The 25,061-nt window shown below is 47.4% G+C and overlaps 1 protein-coding gene across 3 annotated transcripts in view; it reads left to right on the top strand.

Annotated features, from left to right (window-relative positions):
- prmt3 (protein arginine methyltransferase 3) overlaps positions 1 to 25,061 on the top strand; it is a 306,241-nt gene that overhangs the window by 133,848 nt on the left and 147,332 nt on the right. For all 3 annotated transcript variants that reach the window (XM_072466697.1, XM_072466696.1, XM_072466698.1), the window contains one exon: positions 3,657 to 3,735. In XM_072466697.1, the coding sequence (XP_072322798.1) occupies positions 3,657 to 3,735 (79 nt within the window). The remainder of the gene's footprint in view (positions 1 to 3,656; positions 3,736 to 25,061) is intronic.

The raw sequence follows: 25,061 nt of genomic DNA, 5'->3' as shown, positions 1-25,061 counted from the left end.
CACATTCGTTGATCCCTTAACCTAATCACAGAATCACAGAATACTACAGTGCAGAAGAGACCCTTCGGCCCATTGAGTCTGCACCGACGCATGAAAGGTTCAGACCTGCCCGCCTAATCCCCCTTGGCAGCACTTGGCCCATAGACTTGAATGTTAAGACGTGCCAAGTGCTCTCCCAGGTACTTTTTAAAGGATGTGAGTAACCCGCTCCTACCACCCTCCCAGGCAGTGCGTTCCAGACCGTCACCACTCTCTGGGTAAAAAGGTTTTTGCTCAGATATCTCCCCCCCTCCCCCCCCCTCACTTTGAACTTGTGTCCCCTCGTAACTGACCTTTCAACGAAGGATAAAAATCTGTTGAGATTAGTCTCGAAACCCTCAACTGACTCCCAGGATCACTGGCCTTTTGAGATGCCGATCCTTGATTTCCATTACCTTTCCTATGGGGAAAATGCTTCCTGATTCCATTCCTAAATTGCCTGACTCTAATTTTAGGAGAATGCCCCTTTTCCTGGATTTGCTCCACGAGAGGCTATTATTTCACTGTACGGGGTGCTTTCATCATTTTAAAACTTCCGAGTAAATCATCCTTAACTCGGGGAATACAAACTCAATTAATTTTCTATCTACCATCATAATTTAGTCCTTTTAAACCCTGTTATCAGTTTTGTGATTCTGAACTGTACTGTCTCCATGGCTACCATGTCTTTCCTGAGGGGATGGTGCACTAAACTGAATGCAGTACCCCGTGTGAGACGTGATCAAAGTTTTCTCAAACTAAAGCATAACCTCCTAATTTTTCTACTCCAAACCCCTTGAGATAAAGGCAACCTTCTTCTGGTCACCTTTTTTATTGTTAGTTCCTTTTGTCACTGTGAACTAGCTTTGAATGATTTGTGTATATGGACACCCAAATCCTTTGCTCCTCCACAGTTTTTTGCCATTAGGAAACACAGCCAAGGGCCAAATAGCAAATGTAAAGGAGCAATAAATGATATTTCTGTGCTATGATATAATGTGAATAAAGTCACTTTGTTTCCCAAGCCTTTTTTTGTAAGGCCCCATTATTTCTTTATACGTGTATCTATTTACCAGTTAAAAATATTGGTGTCAGTCATGATAACTCTGCGTGATCGTAGATGTAGTGATACGTCCTAGTTTTTTCCTCGGTTTTTTGTTCATTGTGGATCTAGTGTTTTAGCTTTCTCAATTACCTAACTTGTTTCATTGACAAGGTAATTGGATGATGAAGTGGGAGATTTCAGGACTGTTGGGCTCTCTGTTGTCTCATTGGTTTGGCATGTCGCAGTCACAGAGCTAATGAAGTAGGGCAACCTTAATAAATCTGAGAGTGTCGGCAGAGTTCCAACCAATGAAAACGCCTAAAAATAAAGTTTCAGTCACCTTTACAGTGCTTGCAAATGAGATTTTGGGGAGCGAGATGTTAAACTTGAGAAAGCAGTTTAAGGCTCAAATGCTTTGTTGTTCAGATCAGTGAGATTTTCAGCTTCTTCCTGGAAGCAAAGACATTTCTAAGAATAATAATCTTTATTATTGGCACAAGCATGCTTACATTATAATGGAGTATAGTTGAGCACCTGTCAAATCTTTGTCAATGTGGACTTCCGGTGGTGGCTATGAAAGAGTAAGTCGCACATTTGGTGGCTCCCGCTCAGGTCGGACTTTTGGACCTTTTCCCCCGATTTTTTACCGGACTTGATTTGAAAAATTGATGATAGAGGCAATTGTGAACTGAATTCCCACGTCGGTGCATGGAGAGGAGGACTAGGAGTGCTCGTAAAGGCAGAAACAGAAAGACAGAGAAGGCTTGGCCTGAAGGTGCATCGGGAGGAAGTATGGCGGAGGATTGGACCTCTGGCTTGTCGACCCAGCGGTCAACGGAGCAGTTGATGCAAGTTATCCAGGACGGCTTTGCCAAGTAGAATCAGGACTGCTTGGACCCGATTAAAGAGGCAATTGCACGGCTCGAACTTAGATTTCACCTGAGGAAGGAGCAGCGCTCCGAAAGCTAGTGTTTGAAACAAACCTGTTGGACTTTAACCTGGTTTTGTAAGACTTCTTACTGTGCTCACCGCGATCCAATGCTGGCATCTCCACATCGGAACTTAGATTGGATGCCCAAGATCGGCCGATCCAGAAAGTAGAGAAGGTGCTGGCTGACCAGGAGGAACATCAAACAGCGGTGGAGTTGGAGGTCAGCAGAAAAGGCTCCTGGAGAAGGTGGAGGACTGTGACAATCATCTGCCAAATTACCACCCAGCTGGTGACGGCAGAGACAATCTACTCCCGTATCTTTCATAACTATAGATGGATACAAGTATTGAAATTAAACTAAAACTCTGGGTAATATATATTGTTTATGAGGCCTAAATATTTTATGTACACTGTATATGTGATGGAATATTCTCCGCTTGCCTGGATGAATGCAGCTCCAACAACACTTGCCAACATTTTTACCAACCGGCCAACCTTCGGGACCCAACCCGGCCGACCTTCCCGACCCGCGCCGGCCGACCTTCCCGACCCGCACCGGCCGACCTTCCCGACCTGCACCGGCCGACCTTCGCGACCCGCGCCGGCCGACCTTCGCGACCCGCGCCGGCCGACCTTCGCAGCTTACGCCGGCCGACCTTCGCGACCCGCGCCGGCCGACCTTCGCGACCCACGCCGGCTGACCTGCACGACCCACCATTTTCTCTTACCTTATTTGTTGTTGACAATAATGGAGGAAATGGTTTTGGGTCCCTTTGGTCCCAATGGTCCCTTTGGCTCCCCAAACATGAAAAGAAAAGGCTGCAACCATATAAAAACAAATGCGCCCACACTGCGCATGCGTGCCTGAACATCGGTGCGCATGCGCATAGTTTTGCGCGCATGCGCAGTGCGTCCAAATTTTAAAAAATCTGTCCCTGGCCATTTTGCTATTTAATACGATCCCAGATTGTACAATCGCCCCCTACATTTAAGCTCTTGGGATTCCAGCTACCAATTAGTTAAGACTACGGGTGGGATTTTCTTTCGAAGGGATAGTGTCTATAACTGTTGATAGTATGTCATCAATATTTTCTGTAGGTTTGATCATCAATCATAGAATCTCTACAATGCAGAAGGAGGCCACTCGGCCCATCGAGTCTGCACCGACCCTCTGGAAGAGCATCTTTCCTCGGCCCACTCCTCCACCCTATCCCGCAACCCCATAACTCCACCTAACCTGCACATCCCTGGTCAATAAGGGGCAATTTAGCATGGCCAATCCACCTAACCTGCACATCTTTGGACTGTGGGAGGAAAACGGAGCACCCGGAGGAAACCCACGAAGGCATGGGGAGAACGTGCAAACTCCACACAGACAGTGTGGAGGCCAGAATTGAACCCGGGTCCCAGGTGCCGTGAGGCAGCAGTGCTAACCTCTGTGCCACCTGTGAAGTTTGCATTTATTAAAATCTGCATTTAAAATATTGAATTCTGGAATGATTAAAATATTGACAGTAGTGGAAGCATGTCTTATATTTCCGTGGCTTGGATTTTTTTTCGCGGTTTGGATTGGTGTCAATCGATTCTTTTTGCTCGTTAGATTGTTGTGATTTTGTAGTTCCACTTGCCACTTGGTAATAATTTCTGCCTCTTCCCACGCAGGGTTACTTTCTGTTGTTTGAATCCATGCTGGACTCAGTCATACACGCCCGGGACAAGTACCTGATGGAAGGCGGTGCAGGTTTGTGTTCTGGGGGGTGGGGGGGGGAACAAAACTTCCATAAAGCTCAATCAGGTCTCCGTCGATTCTTCTATGTACATCCCTCTCACATTGTGCTGTGCACCACTGAGAAAGTTTCCACTAGAAATGAAATATGCCCCATTACTGGCAGCTCGCAGGCTTCCATTTACTTTAATGGCTTTTCGGAGGAAGGACACATTAAGTGTGTTTTGGGAGATCTAGCATTTAATCCACGCATTCTTTATTTCAAAGGCCTTTGAAGTTTACATCTAATAATTAATCATGATGGTTTATCAAGTTCATAAAATACGGAAGTTGCTAGTGTGGAGTGCTATTATTTAGGGTCAAATTTTTGTTTTATTCTTTTATGTGATGAGCGTCATGTGATATTTATCATATCATTGATATTTATCATATTATCATATTTATCATATTATTATATATCATATATTGTTATCATAAATTATTATTAATATTGTTATTATTATTAATAATATTATCAGTTTTATTATCATATTATCATTTGATATTTATCATATTATCATATGAGCACCATGTGATATTTCAGCATTTTATTCTTTCATGTGATATGAGCATCGCTGATGACCCCAGCATTTGTTCCCCATCCCTAATAGAGCAACCTTTTCTGAGTGCAACTTAGAAGTTTATCGGGCCATTTCAGAGGGTAGTTAAGAGTCAAAGCACATTGCTGTGGGTCTGGAGTCTCAGACAAGGCAGACTGGGTAAAGACAGCTTATAAAGATCAAAGAAAATTACAGCACAGGAACAGGCCCTTCGGCCCTTCAAGCCTGCACCGACCATGTTTCCTGTCTGAAATAAAATCGGCTACCCTTCCGAGAACATATTCCTCTATTCCCATCCTATTCATGTATTTGTCAAGACGCCCCTTAAATGTCACTATCGTCCCTGCTTCCACCACCTCCCCCAGCAATGAGTTTGAGGCACCCGCTACCCTCTGTGTAAAAACCTTGCCTCGTACAACTCTAAACCTTACGTCTCACACCTTAAACCTATGCCCCCTAGTAATTGACTCTTCCACCCTGGGAAAAAGCTTCTGATGATCCACTCTGTCCATGCCTCTCTCATAATCTTGCAGACTTCTATCAGGTCGCCCCTCAACCTCCGTCGTTCCAGTGAGAACAAACCAATTTTCTCCAACCTCCCCTGATAACTAATGCCCTCTATACCAGGCAACACCCTGGTAAATCTTTTCTGTACCCTCTCCAAAGCTTCCATATCCTTCTGGTAGTGTGGCGTAGAATTGAACACTGTATTCAAAGTGCGACCTAACTAAGGTTCTATAAAGCTGCAACATGACTTGCCAATTTTTATACTCCGTGCTCTGGCCAATGAAGGCAAGCGTGCCATATGCCTTCTTGACTACCTTCTCCACCTGTGTTGCCACTTTCAGTGAACTGTGGACCTGTATACCCAGATCCCTCTGCCTTTTAATACTCTGAAAGGTTCTGCCATTTACCGTATATTTCCCACCTGTATTAGACCTTCCAAAATGCATTACCTCACATTTGTCCAAATTAAACTCCATCTGCCATCTCTCCACCCAATTCCCCAACCGATCAATATCCAGCTGTATCCTCTGACGGTCCTCAATTCCGCCAACCATTGTGTCATCCGCAAACTTACTAATCAAACCAGTTACGTTTTCCTTCAGCTTTGACAAATGGTCATCTGGACTCGAAACGTTAGCTCTTTTCTCTCCCTACAGATGCTGCCAGACCTGCTGAGATTTCCCAGCATTTCCTCTTTGGTTTCAGATTCCAGCATCTGCAGTAATTTGCTTTTATACATTTTCCTTTAAATCATTTATATGTACTACAAACAGCAAGCGTCCCGGCACTGATCCCCGAGGAACACCACTAGCCACAGCCTCCATTCAGATACGCAGCCTTCCACTGCAATCCTCTGTCTTCTATGACCGAGCTCGTTCACTAGCCATCTTGTCAGCTCACCTCTGATCCCCTGCGATTTCACCTTCTGTACCAGTCTGCCATGAGGGACCTTGTCAAAGGCCTTACTGAAGTCCATGTAGACAATACCCACTGCCCTACCCCCATGAAATGAAAAATGAAAATCGTTTATTGTCACAAGTAGGCTTCAAATGAAGTTACTGTGAAAAGCCCCTAGTCGCCACATTCCGGCGCCTGTTCGGGGAGGCTGCTACCTCCGGGCGAACCCTGACAGTGACCCTCTCAGAGCGAACTTAATTTTCTCTTGTTATAGGTCCAGGTTTACAGAACCCCAAAGTGTTTCGTGGAGTTCAACCGACCCACAACTTTTAATAGATTGTGGTGTGGGAAGCACACGGCGTACTCTCCAGGTGTGATACAGCAGAAATGGACAAGTGGCTTCTAAAACAAAACAATGTTTATTCTATGAACTCAAGTTAACCTTTTAAAAACAAACATTGAATATTGTAACACCCATTACTTCAAAGATAACTACAAAAGACTACAACACTAAATAATCCTTCAAACTGTTCCTTTAAACATCCAAAAGACTTCAAAGCTTCACAAATAGGAGCACATTAGGTTACATTGAATATATTTATTGTCTTTGGATTGCAGAAATCAACAGACCAGCTCTGTGTTTCTTCATGCAGCTCACAGCAAAACACACAGACACTCCCAGCTGCGTTCTCAAACTGAAACTCAAAAAGCAGAAGTGAGCTCAGCTCCCCCCACCCTCTGACATCACTTCAGTAATATGATCAGCTCCATTTCTTAAAGGTACATTGCTTAAACATCCATTTCTTAAAGGTACTCTCACATGACACCTCCACCCAAAGAAAAAAAAACAAACCATCAACTTCAAGATAGTTTCATTTTTCACCTTTGCACCATCAATGAAGAAATGCACACAATAAAAACAATTTACCGGTTAAAAAAAAACAACACATACAAACAGGTACAATAATGTGGTCAATTTTTTTCAATTCTTCTTCCTCCAACCGAAATACTTCTCGATTGACAGTCACTTTGAACAAGAAAGTCTCTGCACGATCCATCCATTCCTCTACGCCTCGGCATTTCTCTTTAAAGTTAGATACTTCAGTTCAATCTGAACACAGAGTCCCTTGCAATTCTCCAATACAGGAGCATCGGTTACCACCGCTTTCAGGCAGTCAAATGCCTGTTGAAAGTCCGCTGTCCATTGAAATTTTTGACATTTCATCAGCAAGCCCATCAGTGGAGCAACCACGCTACAAATCTTTCGCACAAATGTTCGATCAAATCCACTCATGCCAAGAAACCGCATTAGTTCCCTTTGTCTTGAGGGTATTGGAAACTCCTCAAGGAAAGTGATTTGGGCTTTTCCAAATTCACTTTCGGCTAGGTTTATCACCAAACCCGCCACCTGAAGTTGATTTAATAACTCCATGAGATGATGTAAATGTTCTTTCCATGTCTGACTGAAAACTACCAGATCGTCGATATATACCGCAGAATTGGGTAATCCTGAAACGACTGTATTAGTTAACCGTTGAAATGTGGCTGGGGCATTTTTCATGCCAAATGGCATAACTTTGAACTGGTATATACCATCTGGAGTCACAAAAGCTGAAATCTCCTTCGCCCTTTTGGATAAAGGTACCTGCCAGTAACCTTTAAGTAAATCCAATTTGGAAATAAAAGCGGATTGTCCCCCTTTCTCAATGCAATCTTCCAAATGTGGGATAGGATAAGAGTCCGTTCTTGTAACTGCATTCACCTTTCTATAGTCCACTCACAACCGTTGGGTACCATCTGTTTTTGGTACCATCACTATGGGTGAGCTCCATTGGCAGCAACCTACTTCAATTATGCCATTTTTAAGCATACTCTCAATCTCTTTGTTAACCTGTGCCAATTTTAAAGGATTAAGTCTATATGGATGTTGTTTGATAGGAACAACATTTCCCACATCTACATCATGTATAGCCATTTTAGTACTTACCAATTTACCTCTACAAACTTGCCCATGTGATATCAATAACTCTTTCAGGTCAGTTCGTTTTTCCTCTGGAAGGTAACTTAACAATTCATCCCAATTTTTAAGAACATCCTCATTTTCCAGTTTAATTTGAGGTATGTCAAATTCACAGTCATCTGGATTTGGTTTGTCTCTTTGAGTTAGAATCATTAAAACCTCCTTTTTCTCTCCTTCCCTTTCAAAGTACCTTTTAAGCATATTCACATGATACACTCGGTGAGTCTTCCTTCTATCTGGTGATTTTACCACATAATTCACCTCACTTAATTTCCTTTCAACCTGATAAGGTTCACAAAACCTAACTTTTAAAGGCTCACCTACCACTGGTAACAACACTAAAACTTTATCTCCACTGGTAAAACTACGAATGTTGGATTTTTGTCTGCTACCCGTTTCATCACATTTTGTGCAACTTTCAAATGTTGTCTAGCCAATTCACCTGCTCTATTTAATCGTTCCCTAAAATTTAACACGTAATCCAATAGTGTAATTTCCGATTTCTCACCCACCAATTTTTCTTTAATCAATTTAAGTGGTCCTCTTACCTCATGACGAAAAATTAGTGCAAAAGAACTAAATTTGGTTGACTCATTAGGTGCATCCCTAATTACAAACAGTACGAATGTAATTCCTTTATCTCAATCCTCTGGATAATCTTGACAACAAGCCCTCAACATTGTCTTTAATGTCTGATGCCACCTTTCTAACGCTCCCTGCGATTCTGGATGGTATTCAGTTGATTTAAATTGTTTTATTCCCAAGCTATCCATAACTTCTTTGAATAACTTTGAGGTAAAATTTGATCCTTGATCTGATTGAATTTCTGTGGGTAGTCCACATCTAGTAAAGAATTTAAGTAACTCCTCCACAATCCTTTTAGCTGTAATATTACGTACTGAATGGCCTCTGGAAACCTAGTAGACACATCCATTATAGTCAAAAGATATTGATTCCCACTTTTTGTTTTAGGAAACGGTCCTACACAATCTATTAGGGCCCTTGTAAAAGGTTCCTCAAATGCTGGAATGGGTATTAAGGGTGCTGGTTTTATCACTGCTTGAGGTTTCCCTATCACTTGACATGTGTGACATGATTGACAAAATTTAACTACACCTTTATGTAGTCTAGGCCAATAAAAATGTTTCTGGATTTTAGCTTGAGTTTTCCTTATCCCCAAATGACCCCCAACACCTCCTTTCTATACCCTACCGGCAATACTACTTGATGAACTTCTGCCCACTTTTCATCCGCCTGCATATGTACAGGTCTCCATTTTCTCATCAAGACAGCACTTTTACGGTAATAACACTCTGGTATACTCTCAGATTCCTCTTCCGTGTATGCTTTCTGATATATTCGTTTTATTTCTATATATTTTTGTTGTAACTCCGCCAATTTACCTGAACAAAAAATATCCGCCTCATCCTCCACCTATTCTTGTTCTTTTTCAACCATCTGATTAAAAATCGTTTCTGATAATTGCACTTCAACTTCATCTTCACTCTTTGATTTCTCCTCTTGTCTTAACCTGTGACTTTGCGACCTTGTTACTACACAATCCGGAAAAATCCCAGGATATTCGTCCTTCAACACTTCAGTTGTCTGATTTTCCACTGGCTTATCAGCCACAGTCGGCATCACTCCCTACGATCCAGCTACATCATTACACAAGATAATCTGTATTCCTGGACAAGATAGTTTCCCTATTACTCCTACTACCACTTCACCACTCTTCACTGGACTTTCCAACCTTACCTTATATAATGGAACGCTATTCCTCTCACCCTGAATTCCACATATTATCACCTTTTTTGGCAACATTCTTCCCAAACTACATAATTCCTCATCTCTTACCATTAAAGATTGACTAGCTCCTGTATCTCTTAAAATTGTGACTTCTTTACCTGCTCCTCCTGATATACATGAGTAAACTTTACCCACACAAGTAAATTCTTGAAAGACACCTGGCACCATCTTATCAATTACTTCTTGAAGAGGCTGTACAATCGTTTGCACCTCCATCGCTTTCCTTGGGCTTTCCTTTACCACTCTACAAATATTATCCTGTTTTACCACATCAGTCTTCCCAGTGCTTTTCTTCAACCACCAACACTGGGGGCGCGATTCTCTGCTCCCGCGCCGTTTCAGAGAATCGCCTGGGTTGCCAAATTTTCCCGCGACGTCGGTCCGACGCCCTCCCGCGAATCACGGAAGCGGCCAAATCGGCACAATCGCGTTTTGCACACCGCGGTCCAGTGAATCGCCCGAGACAGCCAAAATGGTGATTCACTGGTACCCCCGGATGGGCCGAGTGGCCTGCCCAAAACGGCGGGTTCCCACCAGGCGCCGTCCACACCTGGTCGCTGCCGGCGGGAACAGTGCGGGAATGCTGGGGGGGGCGGCCTGCGGGAGTGGGGGGGAGGGCCTCAAATGGTGTCTGGCCCGCGATCAGTGCCCACTGATCGTCGGGCCGGCCTCTCTGAAGGAGGACCTCCTTTCTTCCGCAGCCCCGCAAGATCCGTCGGACATCTTCTTGCGGGGCGGACTCGGGGAGGACAGCAACCGCGCATGCGTGGGTGATGCCAGTTACGCGGTGCTGGCCGCGTCATATATGCGGCGCTGCCTTTACGCGCCGCCAAGGCTTGGCGCGTGTAAATGACGCGCCGCCGCTCCTAGCCCATTTTCGGGCCCTGAATAGGTCGGGACAGGGACCGTTCGCGCCGTCGTGAACCTCGAAGGCGTTCACGACGGCACAAACACTCTGTCTCCATTTCTTTTCAAAGAATCGCGCCCTGTGACTTTGCATGGCCTAGTTTATTACAGTGGAAACATTTGATACTTTTCATTTCTCTTCCACCCTCCTGGATTTCTTTTTTAATCTGAGGTACACTCTCCTTATTATCTCCCATCAGATCACCTTTACCTTTACCACTTGAGTATTTCTCATGTCCCCAGTTTCTATCCCTCACCGGCTGAAACTGATGATGAACTAATTCATATTCATCTGCCATTTCCGCTGCTAACCTCGCAGTTTTAACCCTCTGCTCTTCCACATGAGTTCTCACTACATCAGGAATTGAATTTTTAAACTCCTCCAAAAGTATAATTTCTCTGAGAGCTTCATACGTTTGGTCTATTTTCAAAGCCCTTATCCACCTATCAAAAGTACTCTGTTTGAGCCTTTCAAACTCCATGTATGTTTGACCAAATTCTTTCCTTAAATTTCTAAACCTTTGTCTGTAAGCTTCAGGCACTAGCTCATATGCACCCAAGATGGATTTTTTCACCTCCTCATACGTTCCAGATACCTCCTCCGGTAGTGATGCAAACACTTCACGAGCTCTACCTGCCAGCTTTGTTTAAATCAGTAATACCCACATGTTGTGTGGCCATTTCATTTGTTTAGCTACCTTCTCAAATGAAATGAAAAAGGCTTCTACCTCCTTCTCGTCAAACCTTGGCAATGCGTGGGCATATTTAAATAGATCCCCACCACGTCTTCGACTATGACGCTCTGTCTCACTAACCTCATCAATCTCATCCAACTGTATGTTTCCCTTTGTGTCTGCCAATTTTAACTGATTTTCATGTTTCATAGCCATTTTATGAAGTTCAAACTCTCTTTTTTCCCCCTTTCCTCTCTTTCTTTCTTTGTTTCTTTCTTTCTCCTTTTCTTTTTCCTCTCTATCTCTATCTCTTTCTTTGTTTCGTTCTTCTCTCTCCTTTTCTTTTTCTCTCATTGCATATTCAAGCTGCTTTAATTCTTTTTCATGTTCAAATTGCTTCATCTGCAACTGGAGCTTTGCCATTTCTAACGAGTCAGAATGTATCTCAGGCAAATTTAAATGCTCAGCTACTGCGGTAAGTACCTCATCTTTTCGTATTTTGCCAGGCAATGTTAACTGCAATGCTTTTGCCAAATCTAACAGTCTGCTTTTAGTTTCTGTCTGTAAGGTATTGCGTGTTACCGTGCCCACCCACAAAAACTCCAGAGCCTCTGAAAGAGCCATTGTCCACAACACACTCCCCACTTAAACTAAAATACCACACCTGAAAAGCAACCACAATATGCTCACCCCTCACTGTCTTTAAGTTCGTTAAGCCAATCTAATCAATAGACTTTTATCCCGGACGAGCCCCCAATTGTTATGGATCCGGGTTTACAGAACCCCAAAGTGTTTCATGGAGTTCAACCGACCCACAGCTTTTAATAGATTGTGGTGTGGGAAGCACAGTGTACTCTCCAGGTGTGATACAGCAGAAATGGACATGTGGTTTCTAAAACAAAAGAATGATTATTCTATGAACTCAAGTTAACCTTTTAAAAACAAACATTGAATATCATAAAACCCATTACTTCACAGATAACCACAAAAGACTACAACACTAAATAATCCTTCACACTATTCCTTTAAAAATCCAAAAGACTTCAAAGCTTCACAAATAGGAGCACATTAGGTTACATTGAATATATTTATAGTCTTTGGATTGCAGAAATCAACAGACCAGCTCTGTGTTTCTTCATGCAGCTCACAGCAAAACACACAGATACTCCCAGATGTGTTCTCAAACTGAAACTCAAAAAGCAGAAGTGAGCTCAGCTCCCCCACCCTCTGACATCACTTCAGTAATATGATCAGCTCCATTTCTTAAAGGCACATTGCTTAAACATCCATTTCTTAAAGGTACTCTCACATGACACACTAGACCGAGAAAGCTCGCCATATCCGATAGCCAGGCCTCCGACTCCGGGGGCTTTGAGTCCCTCCATGCCAGCAGAATTTGTCGCCGGGCTACCAGGGAAGCAAAGGCCAAAACGTCAGCCTCTCTCTCCTCCTGGACTCCCGGGTCCTCTGACACCCCAAAAATTCCCACCTCAGGACTCATCACCACCCTTGTTTTCAGTACCCGGGACATAACGTCCGCGAATCTCTGCCAGTACCCCCTGAGTTTTTGAGTATGACCTGAACATGTGGACATGGTTCGCTGGTCCTCCCGAACATCTGCCGCACCTGTCCTCCAGTCCAAAGAATTTACTCATCCGGGTCACTGTCATGTGGGCCCGGTGGACGACCTTGAATTGAATCAGGCTGAGACTAGCGCATGTTGCGGTCGGGTTAACCTGACTCAACTCCTCCGCCCATAAGCCCTCTTCTATCTCACCTCCTAGCTCCTCATCCCACTTAAGCTTCAGCTCCTCGGTCTGCGACTCCTCTGCCCTCATAAGTTCTTTGTATATATCTGAGACCCTCCCTTCACCCACCCATCCACTGTCCTGGATCTCGCTAAGTGGCAGGCGTGGGAAGGATGGAATCTGCGTAGAAAGTCCCGCACCTGCAAGTACCTGAAATAATTCCCTCTTGCCAGCCCAAATTTCTCCTCTAGCGCTCTCAAGCTCCCTTCCAAGAACAGATCCCCCATCCTCTCAATCACAGCCCTCCGCCATGTTTGGAACCCACCGTCCATATTCCCCGAGGAAACCGGTGATTGTCGCAAATTGGGGCCCAAACTGATGCTCTCACTTCCCCCACGTGCCTTCTCCATTGGCCCCAGATCCGCAAGGTCGCCACCACTATCGGGCTGGGGGAGTACCGTGCCGGCGGGAGCGGCAGGGGCGCCGTAACCAGGGCTGCCAAGCTGGTGCCCCAGCACGAAGCGGCCTCCATCCGCCCCCAAACCGACCCCGCACCCAGCATTCACTTCCTTATCATCGCTATGTTGGCCGCCCAGTAGTAATTACTGAAGTTTGGCAGCACCAGTCCCCCTTCCCCTCGGTTCCTCTCGAGCATCAACCTCCTGACCCGCGGGAACTTTCCCGCCCACACAAATCATTTTATTGACCTTCTTAAAAAAGGACCGTGGAATGAAAATGGGGGACACTGGAATACGAACAGGAATCTCGGGAGGATCGTCATTTTAACCGTCTGCACTTTCCCCGCTAGTGCCAGTGGGAGCGCATCCCACCTCCGGAACTCGACCCTCATTTGCTCCACCAACCGAGATCAGTTCAACTTGTGCAACCGGGCCCAGTCCCGCGCCACCTGTATCCCGAAGTATCTAAAACTGTCCCCTACTAACCTGAACGGCAGCCCCCTCAGCCGACCCTCCTGACCCCTCGCCTGGACTACAAACAACTCACTTTTTGCCATGTCAGTTTATACCCCGAGAACCGGCCAAATTCCCTCAGGATTCCCATGATTTCATCCATCCCAGCCACTGGATCCGTGATGTACAAGAGCAGGTCGTCGGCGTACAACAAAACTCTGTTCCCCCCCCCCCCCCCCCCCCCCCCCCCCCCCCCCCCGCCGTACCAGCCCCTTTCTACCCCTAGAAGCTCTCAGGACAATTGTCAGCAGCTCTATTGCTAACGCAAACAGCAGTGGGGAGAGGGGGCACCCCTGCCTTGTCCCTCGGTACAGTCTAAAATAGTCAAACGTCATCCTATTCGTCAAAGAACAAAGAAATGTACAGCACAGGAACAGGCCCTTCGCCCCTCCAAGCCCGTGCCGACCATGCTGCCCGACTAAACTACAATCTTCTACACTTCCTGGGTCCGTATCCCTCTATTCCCATCCTATTCATGTATTTGTCAAGATGCCCCTTAAATGTCCCTATCGTCCCTGCTTCCACCACCTCCTCCGGTAGCGAGTTCCAGGCACCCACTACCCTCTGCGTAAAAAACTTGCCTCGTACATCTACTCTAAACCTTGCCCCTCTCACCTTAAACCTATGCCCCCTAGTAATTGACCCCTCTAACCTGGGGAAAAGCCTCTGACTATCCACTCTGTCTATGCCCCTCATAATTTTGTATACCTCTATCAGGTCTCCCCTCAACCTCCTTCGTTCCAGTGAGAACAAACCGAGTTTATTCAACCGCTCCTCATAGCTAATGCCCTCCATACCAGGCAACATTCTGGTAAATCTCTTCTGCACCCTCTCTAAAGCCTCCACATCCTTCTGGTAGTGTGGCGACCAGAATTGAACACTATACTCCAAGTGTGGCCTAACTAAGGTTCTATACAGCTGCAACATGACTTGCCAATTCTTATACTCAATGCCCCGGCCAATGAAGGCAAGCATGCCGTATGCCTTCTTGACTACCTTCTCCACCTGTGTTGCCCCTTTCAATGACCTGTGGACCTGTACTCCTAGATCTCTTTGACTTTCAATACTCTTGAGGGTTCTACCATTCACTGTATATTCCCTACCTGTATTAGACCTTCCAAAATGCATTACCTCACATTTGTCCGGATTAAACTCCATCTGCCATCTCTCCGCCCAAGTCTCCAAACAATCTAAATCCTGCTGTATCCTCCGACAGTCCTCATCGCTATCCGCAATTCCACCAACCTTTGTGTCGTCTGCAAACTTACTAATCAGACCAGTTACATTTTCCTCCAAATCATTTATATATACTGCAAAGAGCAAAGGTCCCAGCACTGATCCCTGTGGAACACCACTGGTCACAGCCCTCCAATGAGAAAAGCATCCTTCCATTGCTACTCTCTGCCTTCTATGGCCTAGCCAGTTCTGTATCCACCTTGCCAGCTCACCCCTGATCCCGTGTGACTTCACCTTTTGTACTAGTCTACCATGAGGGACCTTGTCAAAGGCCTTACTGAAGTCCATATAGACAACATCCACTGCCCTACCTGCATCAATCATCTTAGTGACCTCCTCGAAAAACTCTATCAAGTTAGTGAGACACGACCTCCCCTTCACAAAACCGTGCTGCCTCTCACTAATACGTCCATTTGCTTCCAAATGGGAGTAGATCCTGTCTCGAAGAATTCTCTCCAGTAATTTCCCTACCACTGAAGTAAGGCTCACCGGCCTGTAGTTCCCGGGATTATCCTTGCTACCCTTCTTAAACCGAGGAACAACATTGGCTATTCTCCAGTCCTCCGGGACATCCCCTGAAGACAGTGAGGATCCAAAGATTTCTGTCAAGGCCTCAGCAATTTCCTCTCCAGCCTTCTTCAGTATTCTGGGGTAGATCCCATCAGGCCCTGGGGACTTATCTACCTTAATATTTTTTAAGACACCCAACACCTCGTCTTTTTGGATCTCAATGTGACCCAGGCTATCTACACACCCTTCTCCAGACTCAACATCTACCAATTAATTCTCTTTGGTGAATACTGATGCAAAGTATTCATTTAGTACCTCGCCCATTTCCTCTGGCTCCACACATAGATTCCCTGGCCTATCCTTCAGTGGGCCAACCCTTTCCCTGGCTACCCTCTTGCTTTTTATGTACGTGTAAAAAGCCTTGGGATTTTCCTTAACCCTATTTGCCAATGACTTTTCGTGACCCCTTCTAGCCCTCCTGACTCCTTGCTTAAGTTCCTTCCTACTTTCCTTATATTCCACGCAGGCTTCGTCTGTTCCCAGCCTTTTAGCCCTGACGAATGCCTCCTTTTTCTTTTTGACGAGGCCTACAATATCTCTCGTCACCCAAGGTTCCCGAAAATTGCCGTATTTATCCTTCTTCCTCACAGGAACATGCCGGTCCTGAATTCCTTTCAACTGCCACTTGAAAGCCTCCCACATGTCAGATGTTGATTTGCCCTCAAACATCCGCCCCCAATCGATGTTCTTCAGTTCCCACCTAATATTGTTATAATTAGCCTTCCCCCAATTTAGCACATTCATCCTAGGACCACTCTTATCCTTTTCCACCAGTACTTTAAAACTTACTGAATTGTGGTCACTGTTACCGAAATGCTCCCCTACTGAAACATCTACCACCTGGCCGGGCTCATTCCCCAATACCAGGTCCAGTACCGCCCCTTCCCTAGTTGGACTGTCTACATATTGTTTTAAGAAGCCCTCCTGGATGCTCCTTACAAACTCCGCCCCATCTAAGCCCCTGGCACTAAGTGAGTCCCAGTCAATATTGGGGAAGTTGACGTCTCCCATCACCACAACCCTGTTGTTTTTACTCTTTTCCAAAATCTGTCTACCTATCTGCTCCTCTATCTCCCGCTGGCTGTTGGGAGGCCTGTAGTAAACCCCCAACATTGTGACTGCACCCTTCTTATTCCTGATCTCTACCCATATCGCCTCACTGCCCTCTGAGGTGTCCTCTCGCAGTACAGCTGTGATATTCTCCCGAACCAGTAGCGCAACTCCGCCTCCCCTTTTACATCCCCCTCTATCCCGCCTGAAACATCTAAATCCTGGAACGTTTAGCTGCCAATCCTGCCCTTCCCTCAACCAGGTCTCTGTAATGGCAACAACATCATAGTTCCAAGTACTAATCCAAGCTCTAAGTTCATCTGCCTTACCCGCAATACTTCTTGCATTAAAACATATGCACTTCAGGCCACCAGACCCGCTGTGTTCAGCAACTTCTCCCTGTCTGCTCTGCCTCAGAGCCACACTGTCCCTATTCCCTAGTTCTCCCTCAATGCTCTCACCTTCTGACCTATTGCTCCTGTGCCCACCCCCCTGCCATACTAGTTTAAACCCTCCCGTGTGACACGAGCAAACCTCGCGGCCAGGATATTTATGCCTCTCCGGTTTAGATGCAACCCGTCCTTCTTATACAGGTCACACCTGCCCCGGAAGAGCTCCCAGTGGTCCAGATAATGGAAACCCTCCCTCCTACACCAGCTGTTTAGCCACGTGTTTAGCTGCTCTATCTTCCTATTTCTAGCCTCACTGGCACGTGGCACAGGGAGTAATCCCGAGATTACAACCCTCGAGGTCCTGTCTTTTAACTTTCTGCCTAGCTCCCTGAACTCCTGCTGCAGGGCCTCATGCCCCTTCCTGCCTATGTCGTTAGTACCAATATGTACAACGACCTCTGCCTGTTTGCCCTCTCCCTTCAGGATGCTCTCTACCCGTTCGGAGACATCCTGCACCCTGGCACCAGGAAGGCAACATACCATCCTGGAGTCTCTTTCACGTCCACAGAAGCGCCTATCTGTGCCCCTGACTATAGAGTCCCCTATTACTATTACTCTTCTGCGCTTTGACCCTCCCTTCTGAACATCAGAGCCAGCTGTGGTGCCACTGCTCTGGCTGCTGCTGTTTTCTCCTGATAGGCTATCCCCCCCGACAGTATCCAAAGGGGTATATCTGTTCGAGAGGGGGACAACCACAGGGGATTCCTGCACTGACTGCCTGCCCTTTCTGGTGGTCACCCATTTCGCTGCCTGCACCTTGGGTGTGACCACATTTACATAACTGCGATCTATGACGCTTTCCGCCACCTGCATGCTGCTAAGTGCATCCAATTGCTGCTCCAGCCGAACCATGCGGTCTGTGAGGAGCTCCAGTTGGGTGCACTTTCTGCAGATGAAGCCACCCGGGACGCTGGAAGCCTCCCGGACCTGCCACATCTCACAGTCCGAGCACAGCACCCCTCTAACTGACATTGCGTCAATTAATTAAAATTAAAATTAAAAAAAAAAATTTTTTTTTTAAATTTCAAAGTTACTGTTAACTATCTGTTTCCTAGCACTAGATTTCTAATAGAAATGCGAAAGCTAAATATAGTACTCTCCGATCTCTGGCTTAGATACCCCTCTAAATTATAATTAAGTAATTATGCTTAATTAGTTACCAATGCTCAATTTTTTTTTAATTTAGTGTAGAATCCCAACCAGCCACTCAGGCCACAGCTTTTCTGTGATGTCACTTCAGTTTCCCCCCGACACACACACAATTTGAAAATGGTACAAAAATAAAAATGAGTAAAAATCACTTACTTACCTTGTTAGTGTTAATAATATAATATGGTACTTACCTCACACCAATGGGTTATATTATTAGGTTAGAGGAGGAGGGCGGGTGGGAGACACTACACGTGTAGTGTCTCGGGTTTCCTCTCCACCAGAATTTATTGGTTGGGGGGGAGGGGGGGGCCTTCCCAGAAGTCCGCGGGTCAAACTTCCGGTTCCCGCCTTATATAAAAAAAAACAGAAAAGAAGAACAGACACGGGACCAGGTAAGGGTTTTTAAAATAAATACTCACCACCTCCCAGAAGGCCCCTGCGCACCGCTCCCGCCGAAATTCAAAGGGCTGCTCCTGCAAAGGTTACACCAGCCTCCGGAGCCTGGTACAGCAGCCTAACCCAGTCGATAAAGCCCTCCCCGAACCCAAATCGTCCCAGCACCTCCCATAAATAGTCCCACTCAACCCGGTCGAAAGCCTTCTCGGCACTCATTGCCTCTACCTCCCTACTCTCCGGGGGGCATCATGATCACATTCAGCAGCCTTCTTAGGTTGGCCACCAACTGCCTGCCCTTGACGAACCCGGTTTGATCTTCCATAATAACGTCCGGCACACAGTCCTCAATCCTAGCAGCCAAGAGCTTGGCCAGTATTTTAGCATCTACATTGAGCAGAGAGATCGGCCTATAGGACCCACATGCCTCAGGGTCTTTGTCCCGTTTCAATATCAGGGAGATGGTGGCCTGTGACATTGTCGGGGGTAGCACTCCTCTGTCTCTTGCCTCATTAAAAACCCTAACCAGCACCGGCCCCCCTATCTCAGAGAACTTTCTATAAAACTCCACCAGATACCCATCCGGTCCTGGGGCTTTACCCAATTGCACGGCCCTCAAGCCCCCCAATATTTCTTCGGTCCTAATCGGGGCCCCCAGCCCATCCACCAATCCCCTGCCCACTTTTGGGAAGGTCAGTCCATCCAGAAAGCGCCTCATCCCCTCCAGCCCCGGGGGGTGGGGGGGGGGTCGGAGGTGTAAAGCTTACTATAGAAGTCCCTGAACACCTTGTTCAGCCCTGCCGGATCCCCTACCAAGTCCCCCCCGCGTCAACTACCTTCCCTATTTCCTTAGCCGCCTCCCTCTTCCTCAGTTGCTGTGCCAGCATTCTACTGGCTTTCTCCCCGTGTTCATAAATTGCATCCCTTGCCTTCCTAAGCTGCTCCACAGCCTTACCTGTGGACAACACCCCAAACTCGGTGTGTAGCCTTCGTCATTCCCTTATTAGCTCTGCCCTTGGCGTCTCCGCGTATCTCCTGTCTATCTGTAAAATCTCCTTCACCAGTTGATCCGTTTCTGCCCAGTCCGTCCTGTCCCTATGTGCTCGAATTGAGATCAGCTCCCCTCTCACCACTGCCTTCAGCTCCTCCCAGAGCACCTCAGCTGAGACTTCCTCTGTGTCATTGACCTGCAGGTAGTTTTTCATACATTTCCTCACCCTCTCACACACCGCCCCGTCCGCCAACAAACCGACCTCTAGCCTCCATTGAGGGGGCTGAAAACTTTCCTTACAGACCTGCAGATCAACCCAGTGTGGGGCATGGTCCAAAATAGCGATCGCCGAATATTCTACGTCCGTCACCCCCGCCAGCAAATCCCTGCTCATGATGAAAAAATCAATTTGGGAATACACCTTATGAACATCCTTCCCCGTCCGCCGGCTAGCCCTCCATGGATCAGCCCCCCCCATTTGCTCCATGAACCCCCTCAGTTCCTTGGCCATTGCTGGCACCTTACCCGTTTTTGAACACGATGGGTCTAGGCCGGGGTCAAGGACTGTGTTAAAATCACCTCCCATAATCAGCCTGTGCGAGTCCAGGTCAGGTATCATCCCAGCAGTCTCTTAATAAAATCCACATCATCCCAATTTGGGGCATATACATTGACCAAAACTACCCTCATCCCCTCGAGCTTACCACTAACCATGACAAATTTGCCTCCCCCATCCGAGATTGTACTACCCACCTCGAATTGCACCCGCTTGTTAACCAAAATCGCGACCCCCCTGGTTTTGGTGTCCAGCCCCGAGTGGAAGACCTGGCTGATCCAGCCCTTCCTCAATCTGACCTGGTCAGCTACTTTCAGATGAGTCGCCTGAAGCATTATTACGTCCGCCTTCAGCGTCCTCAGATGCACGAACACAAGTGCCCTCTTTACTGGCCCCTTTAACCCTCTAACGTTCCAGGTGATCAGCCTGGTTGAGGGGCACCGTGCCCCCCCTCGCTGATCAGCCATCTCCTTTCTTAGGCCCGCCACTAGCCCCTGTATCGCGCTTTCCCTGGCCCGCCCCCTGGCAGCCCCCACCCCGACCTCCTCCATGTTACCAAACCCAAGTCCCTCCCTCGTCAGCAGATCAACTACCCCCCCTTCACCCCCTAGCAACAACACCCTGAAACCTAACCCCTGCCATAAACTAGCTATACACAACCCCCCCCCCACCTGGCTTCCGTAGACCAGCTCACCCAGCTAGCCTGGTGACTCGCGACTCCGGCGCCAACAAGTCTCCGACCTATTGTTCCCTCTGATCCATCCCCCCCACCCATCGCCACCACTTCCCCAAACCAGCCATCCTCGAGCAATTGCTCTGAACAAGAAAACACAAGGAACAAAGAAAACCCCGACGCTAGTGCAAATCAAATAATACAAAATACGTAGTCGGCACTTCCGACCACCCCGAGCAGAACACAAAATGCCCCAGCACCAAATACCTTAACTTCCCTCTTTTCCAGCGAAAACCCAAATACAGACGAGAGAAAAAAATCACGACACAAAAACGTGTAAACATCGCTGAGTAACTTTTTAACTTGAGTCCAAGTGTCCTCAGTTCGGCACCAGCCCTTCTCTCTTGGGGAAGTCCATCGCGTCCTCGGGCTCCTCAAAGTAATGGTGCCGTCCCTCGTGCGTGACCCAAACAGCAGCCCAAACTTCACCTGCTTCTTAAACAGAATCTCTTAGACTTGCCTGTAACCTGCCCTCCTTCTGGCCACCTCCACACTCAGGTCCTGGTAGATGCGCAAGACACTGTTGTTCCAATTGCAGCTCTGCATGCGCTTGGCCGACTGTAGCACCCGACCACCATCGCTCGGTGGGGGGGCGGGGGGGCCCCCGCTCGCGGCTGCCTCGCCAGCCCACTGTGCGCCCTGTCCACTTCCAACAGGCGAGGGAAGACATAATTCCCCAACAGCTTCTGGAACATGTCTGCCACATACGCGGCGGCATCCTCTCCCTCAGTCCCCTCCAGGAGACCAACGATTCTCAAATTCTGCCGATGGGACCTATTTTCCAGATCCTCCACCTTCTCCAGAAGCCTTTTTTGTTGGTCTTTCAACCTCCCCATCCCCACCTCCACCACCGTTTGGTGATCCTCCTGCTCCTCCAGCGCCTTCTCCAGCTTCTGGATCGTCTGATCCTGGGCATCCAGCCTATGCTTGTTCCCGTTTCAGCGCGGTGAAGCCTTCTTGGATGAACTTAAGCAGATGCTCCGTTGTTGGCTGGGTTGTCTGCACCGGGGTCCGGACATCGTCCATATTGTCCTCAGCAGCAGCTTCCACACTGCCCTTGTTTGCCCACTTCTTCTGCTGTTTGCGATTCTTTCTGCTCCTTAATTCCATACACCTATATCCGGAGTCAGTGACTGAGTGCCTATGCCTTCACATCCAGCGCTCAAAAGTACAAAAAAGTCAGGGGAATAGGTCCAAAAGTCCGACCGGATCGAGAGCCACCAAATGTGCGACTTACTCCCTCATAACCGCCACCAGCAGTCACATGTCTCCACAACTTTAAGCCAGGGGCGCAATTTAACGGCTGCGTTGTGCCCGACGCAGATCCAGGCGCCCCGGCTAAATCGCGGGAGGGATCGAAATCAGGACCCACGCCGGGAACGACATAACCGGCCCGCACCTAGTGGCGGTTTCCGGATCCCACCCCGACGTAGCGCGACGCCAATTAGGAGCAAGCTCCATCTCATTAGCGAGGTGGTAAGCCCAATCTAACGGCCTCCAGGGAACTAACTGGCTCCCAGAGAGAGATCGCGTGGGCGCCATTTAACACTCCTATTTAAAAATGGAAGCTAGCGCAATGACTGCTGAGGGGAGCTGAGGAGGCGAATAGCCATTTCTAGTCCTCTGCATGCAGCCCAGGGACACTGGAGTACTGCACCATAGGTCGGGGCCCACCCCTGGGCTGGGTGGTGAGGGGCTTAGTGTCTGCGGGGCCTACAGGCCATCCTCCAATATTGTGCATACCTAGACCATATGCAACAACAGCTGCTGCCTGTCTGTCCTACCAAACACTTCCAGACAGAGACTTGCTCTTGGATTCCCGTACCAGCCTCCCCGAACAGGCGCCGGAATGTGGCGACTATGGGCTTTTCACAGTCACTTCATTTGAAGCCTACTTGTGACAGTAAGCGATTTTCATTCATTTCATGCTGAAGGTCACTTTAACTCCCTTTGACTGTGAACAGCCGCTAGCTTCACATCTGAAGACTAATAAGGAATTGGCCTTGTTGGTTGTGAGAGCGCTTCACAGCTACAGGTTGTGTTTGCTGCTTACTCCTGATGGTGGCTGCAGTTGCCTGGAGGCTGCTGTTGCTCTTTCCTTCCTTTTCTGAGGCTGAGATACCTGAGCTCTGGAACACGGGACTCAGGGGGATGCATGAGTCCAGAACGCAATCCGGTTTGAAGCAAGAAGATGCCATGGGACAGGTGCGAGAGATTAATCCAAACAGACCACCTGATGATGCCGTTGAAGAAATGCTTTTGCAGATTGCTGATGCTTTTGTTGCTGGTGTGGTGAGTGCTGCCTGTAACTGGCACGTCACCACGGGTTATACACGCTGGAAGTCAAGGATGTTTGACTGCACCTTGAGCGACGGTGGAATATGTGGATGTCAGGATTTGGTTGCGGTGAGATTGGGCCGTGTGGGAGGGGCCTGCACAGCTGCGGCTCCTGGACGGAGAATGGCTCTGATACGTGGAACAGGTAACACATTGATGGACAGATCATTTCTACGACAAAGTTCTGGACCTGATAACACCTTCTCAGGCTTATCCTCCGTTTCTGTTGAGGAGCCTGTGAGGGGAGATATCGTGGGTGTTTTAATGAAAATGACTGCTATAAGTTTGAAATATATAGGAGGGAGCGCAGCGAAGGTTTACCAGGCTGATTCCTGGGATGGCGGGACTGTCATATGAGGAGAGACTAAATCAGTTCGGATTATACTCTTTGGAGTTTAGAAGAGTGAGAGGGGATCTCATAGAAACTTAAAAAATTCTAACAGGATTATTCAGGGTAGATTCAGAAAGAATGTTTCCGATGGTGGGGGGAGTCCAGGACAAGGTTCATAGTTTGAGGATAAGGGGTAAACGTTTTAGGACTGAGGTGAGGACAGCAGTTACACATGGGTCCTAGCTACGCTTGCCTTTTTGTGAGGTATGTAGAACATTCCTTGTTCCAAGCCTACACGGATCCCCTCCCACAACTCCTTTACCGATACATTGATGACTATTTTGGTGACGCGTCATGCTCTCGTCCGGATTTGGAAAAATTAATCAACTTCGCTTCCAGTTTCCATCCTTCCATCACTTTCACCTAGTCCACCTCAGACACTTCCCTTCCCTTCCCTTCCTTGATGTTTCTGTCTCCATTTCCGGCAGTAGACTATCCACTAATATCCACGACAAGCCCACTGACTCCCACAGCTATCTGGACTACAGCTCTTCACATCCTACACCCTGTAAGGACTCCTCCTTTTCTCTCAGCGCATTTGCCTTTGTCGCATTTGTTCCGATGATGCCACTTTCCAAAATGGTGCTTCGAAAATGTGTTTCTTCTTCCTCAACCGTGATTTCCCACCTACAGTTGTGGACAGGGCCCTCAACAGTGTGCGGTCCATCTCCCCCGCCACTACCCTCGCCCCCTCCCCTCCCTCCCAGACAAAAGATAGAGTCCTGCTCTTTCTCACATTTCACTCCACCAACCTCCGTATGCAAAGCATAATCCTCCGCTATTTTCGCCAACTCCAGTGTGATGCCACCACCAAACACATCTTCCCTTCACTCCCTCTGTCAGCATTCCACAGAGACCGTTCCCTCCGAGATAATCTAGCCCACTCCTCCATCATACCCAACACCTCTCCCATCACCCATGGCACCTTCCCATGCAATCGCAGAAGGTGTAACACCTGCCCCTTTACCTCTTCCATGCTTAACATCCCAGGCCCAAAATACTCATTCCAGGTTCTGCAGCGTTTCACTTGCATCTCTTCCAATTTGGTCTATTGCATTCGCTGCTCCCAATGTGGTCTCCTCTATATCGGAGAGACCAAACTAAGTGATCGCTTTGCTGAGTACCTTCAGTCTGTGTGCATTCAGGACCCTGACCTTTAACACAAGACCCTGCTCCCATGCCCACATGCCTATCTTTGGCCTGCTGCAGTGTTCCAGGGAAGCTCAATGCAAACTGGAGGAACAACATCTCATCTTCCGGTTAGGCACGCTGCAGCCTTCCGGCCTCAACATCGAATTCACAACTTCAGATGATTAGCTCTACCCCACCTCGACCCCATTGTTTTTTAC

This window comes from Scyliorhinus torazame, chromosome 10 (assembly GCF_047496885.1).
Source record: "Scyliorhinus torazame isolate Kashiwa2021f chromosome 10, sScyTor2.1, whole genome shotgun sequence".
Classification (NCBI taxonomy): Eukaryota; Metazoa; Chordata; class Chondrichthyes; order Carcharhiniformes; family Scyliorhinidae; genus Scyliorhinus; species Scyliorhinus torazame.
This window is presented reverse-complemented; position numbering and strand designations above follow the sequence as displayed.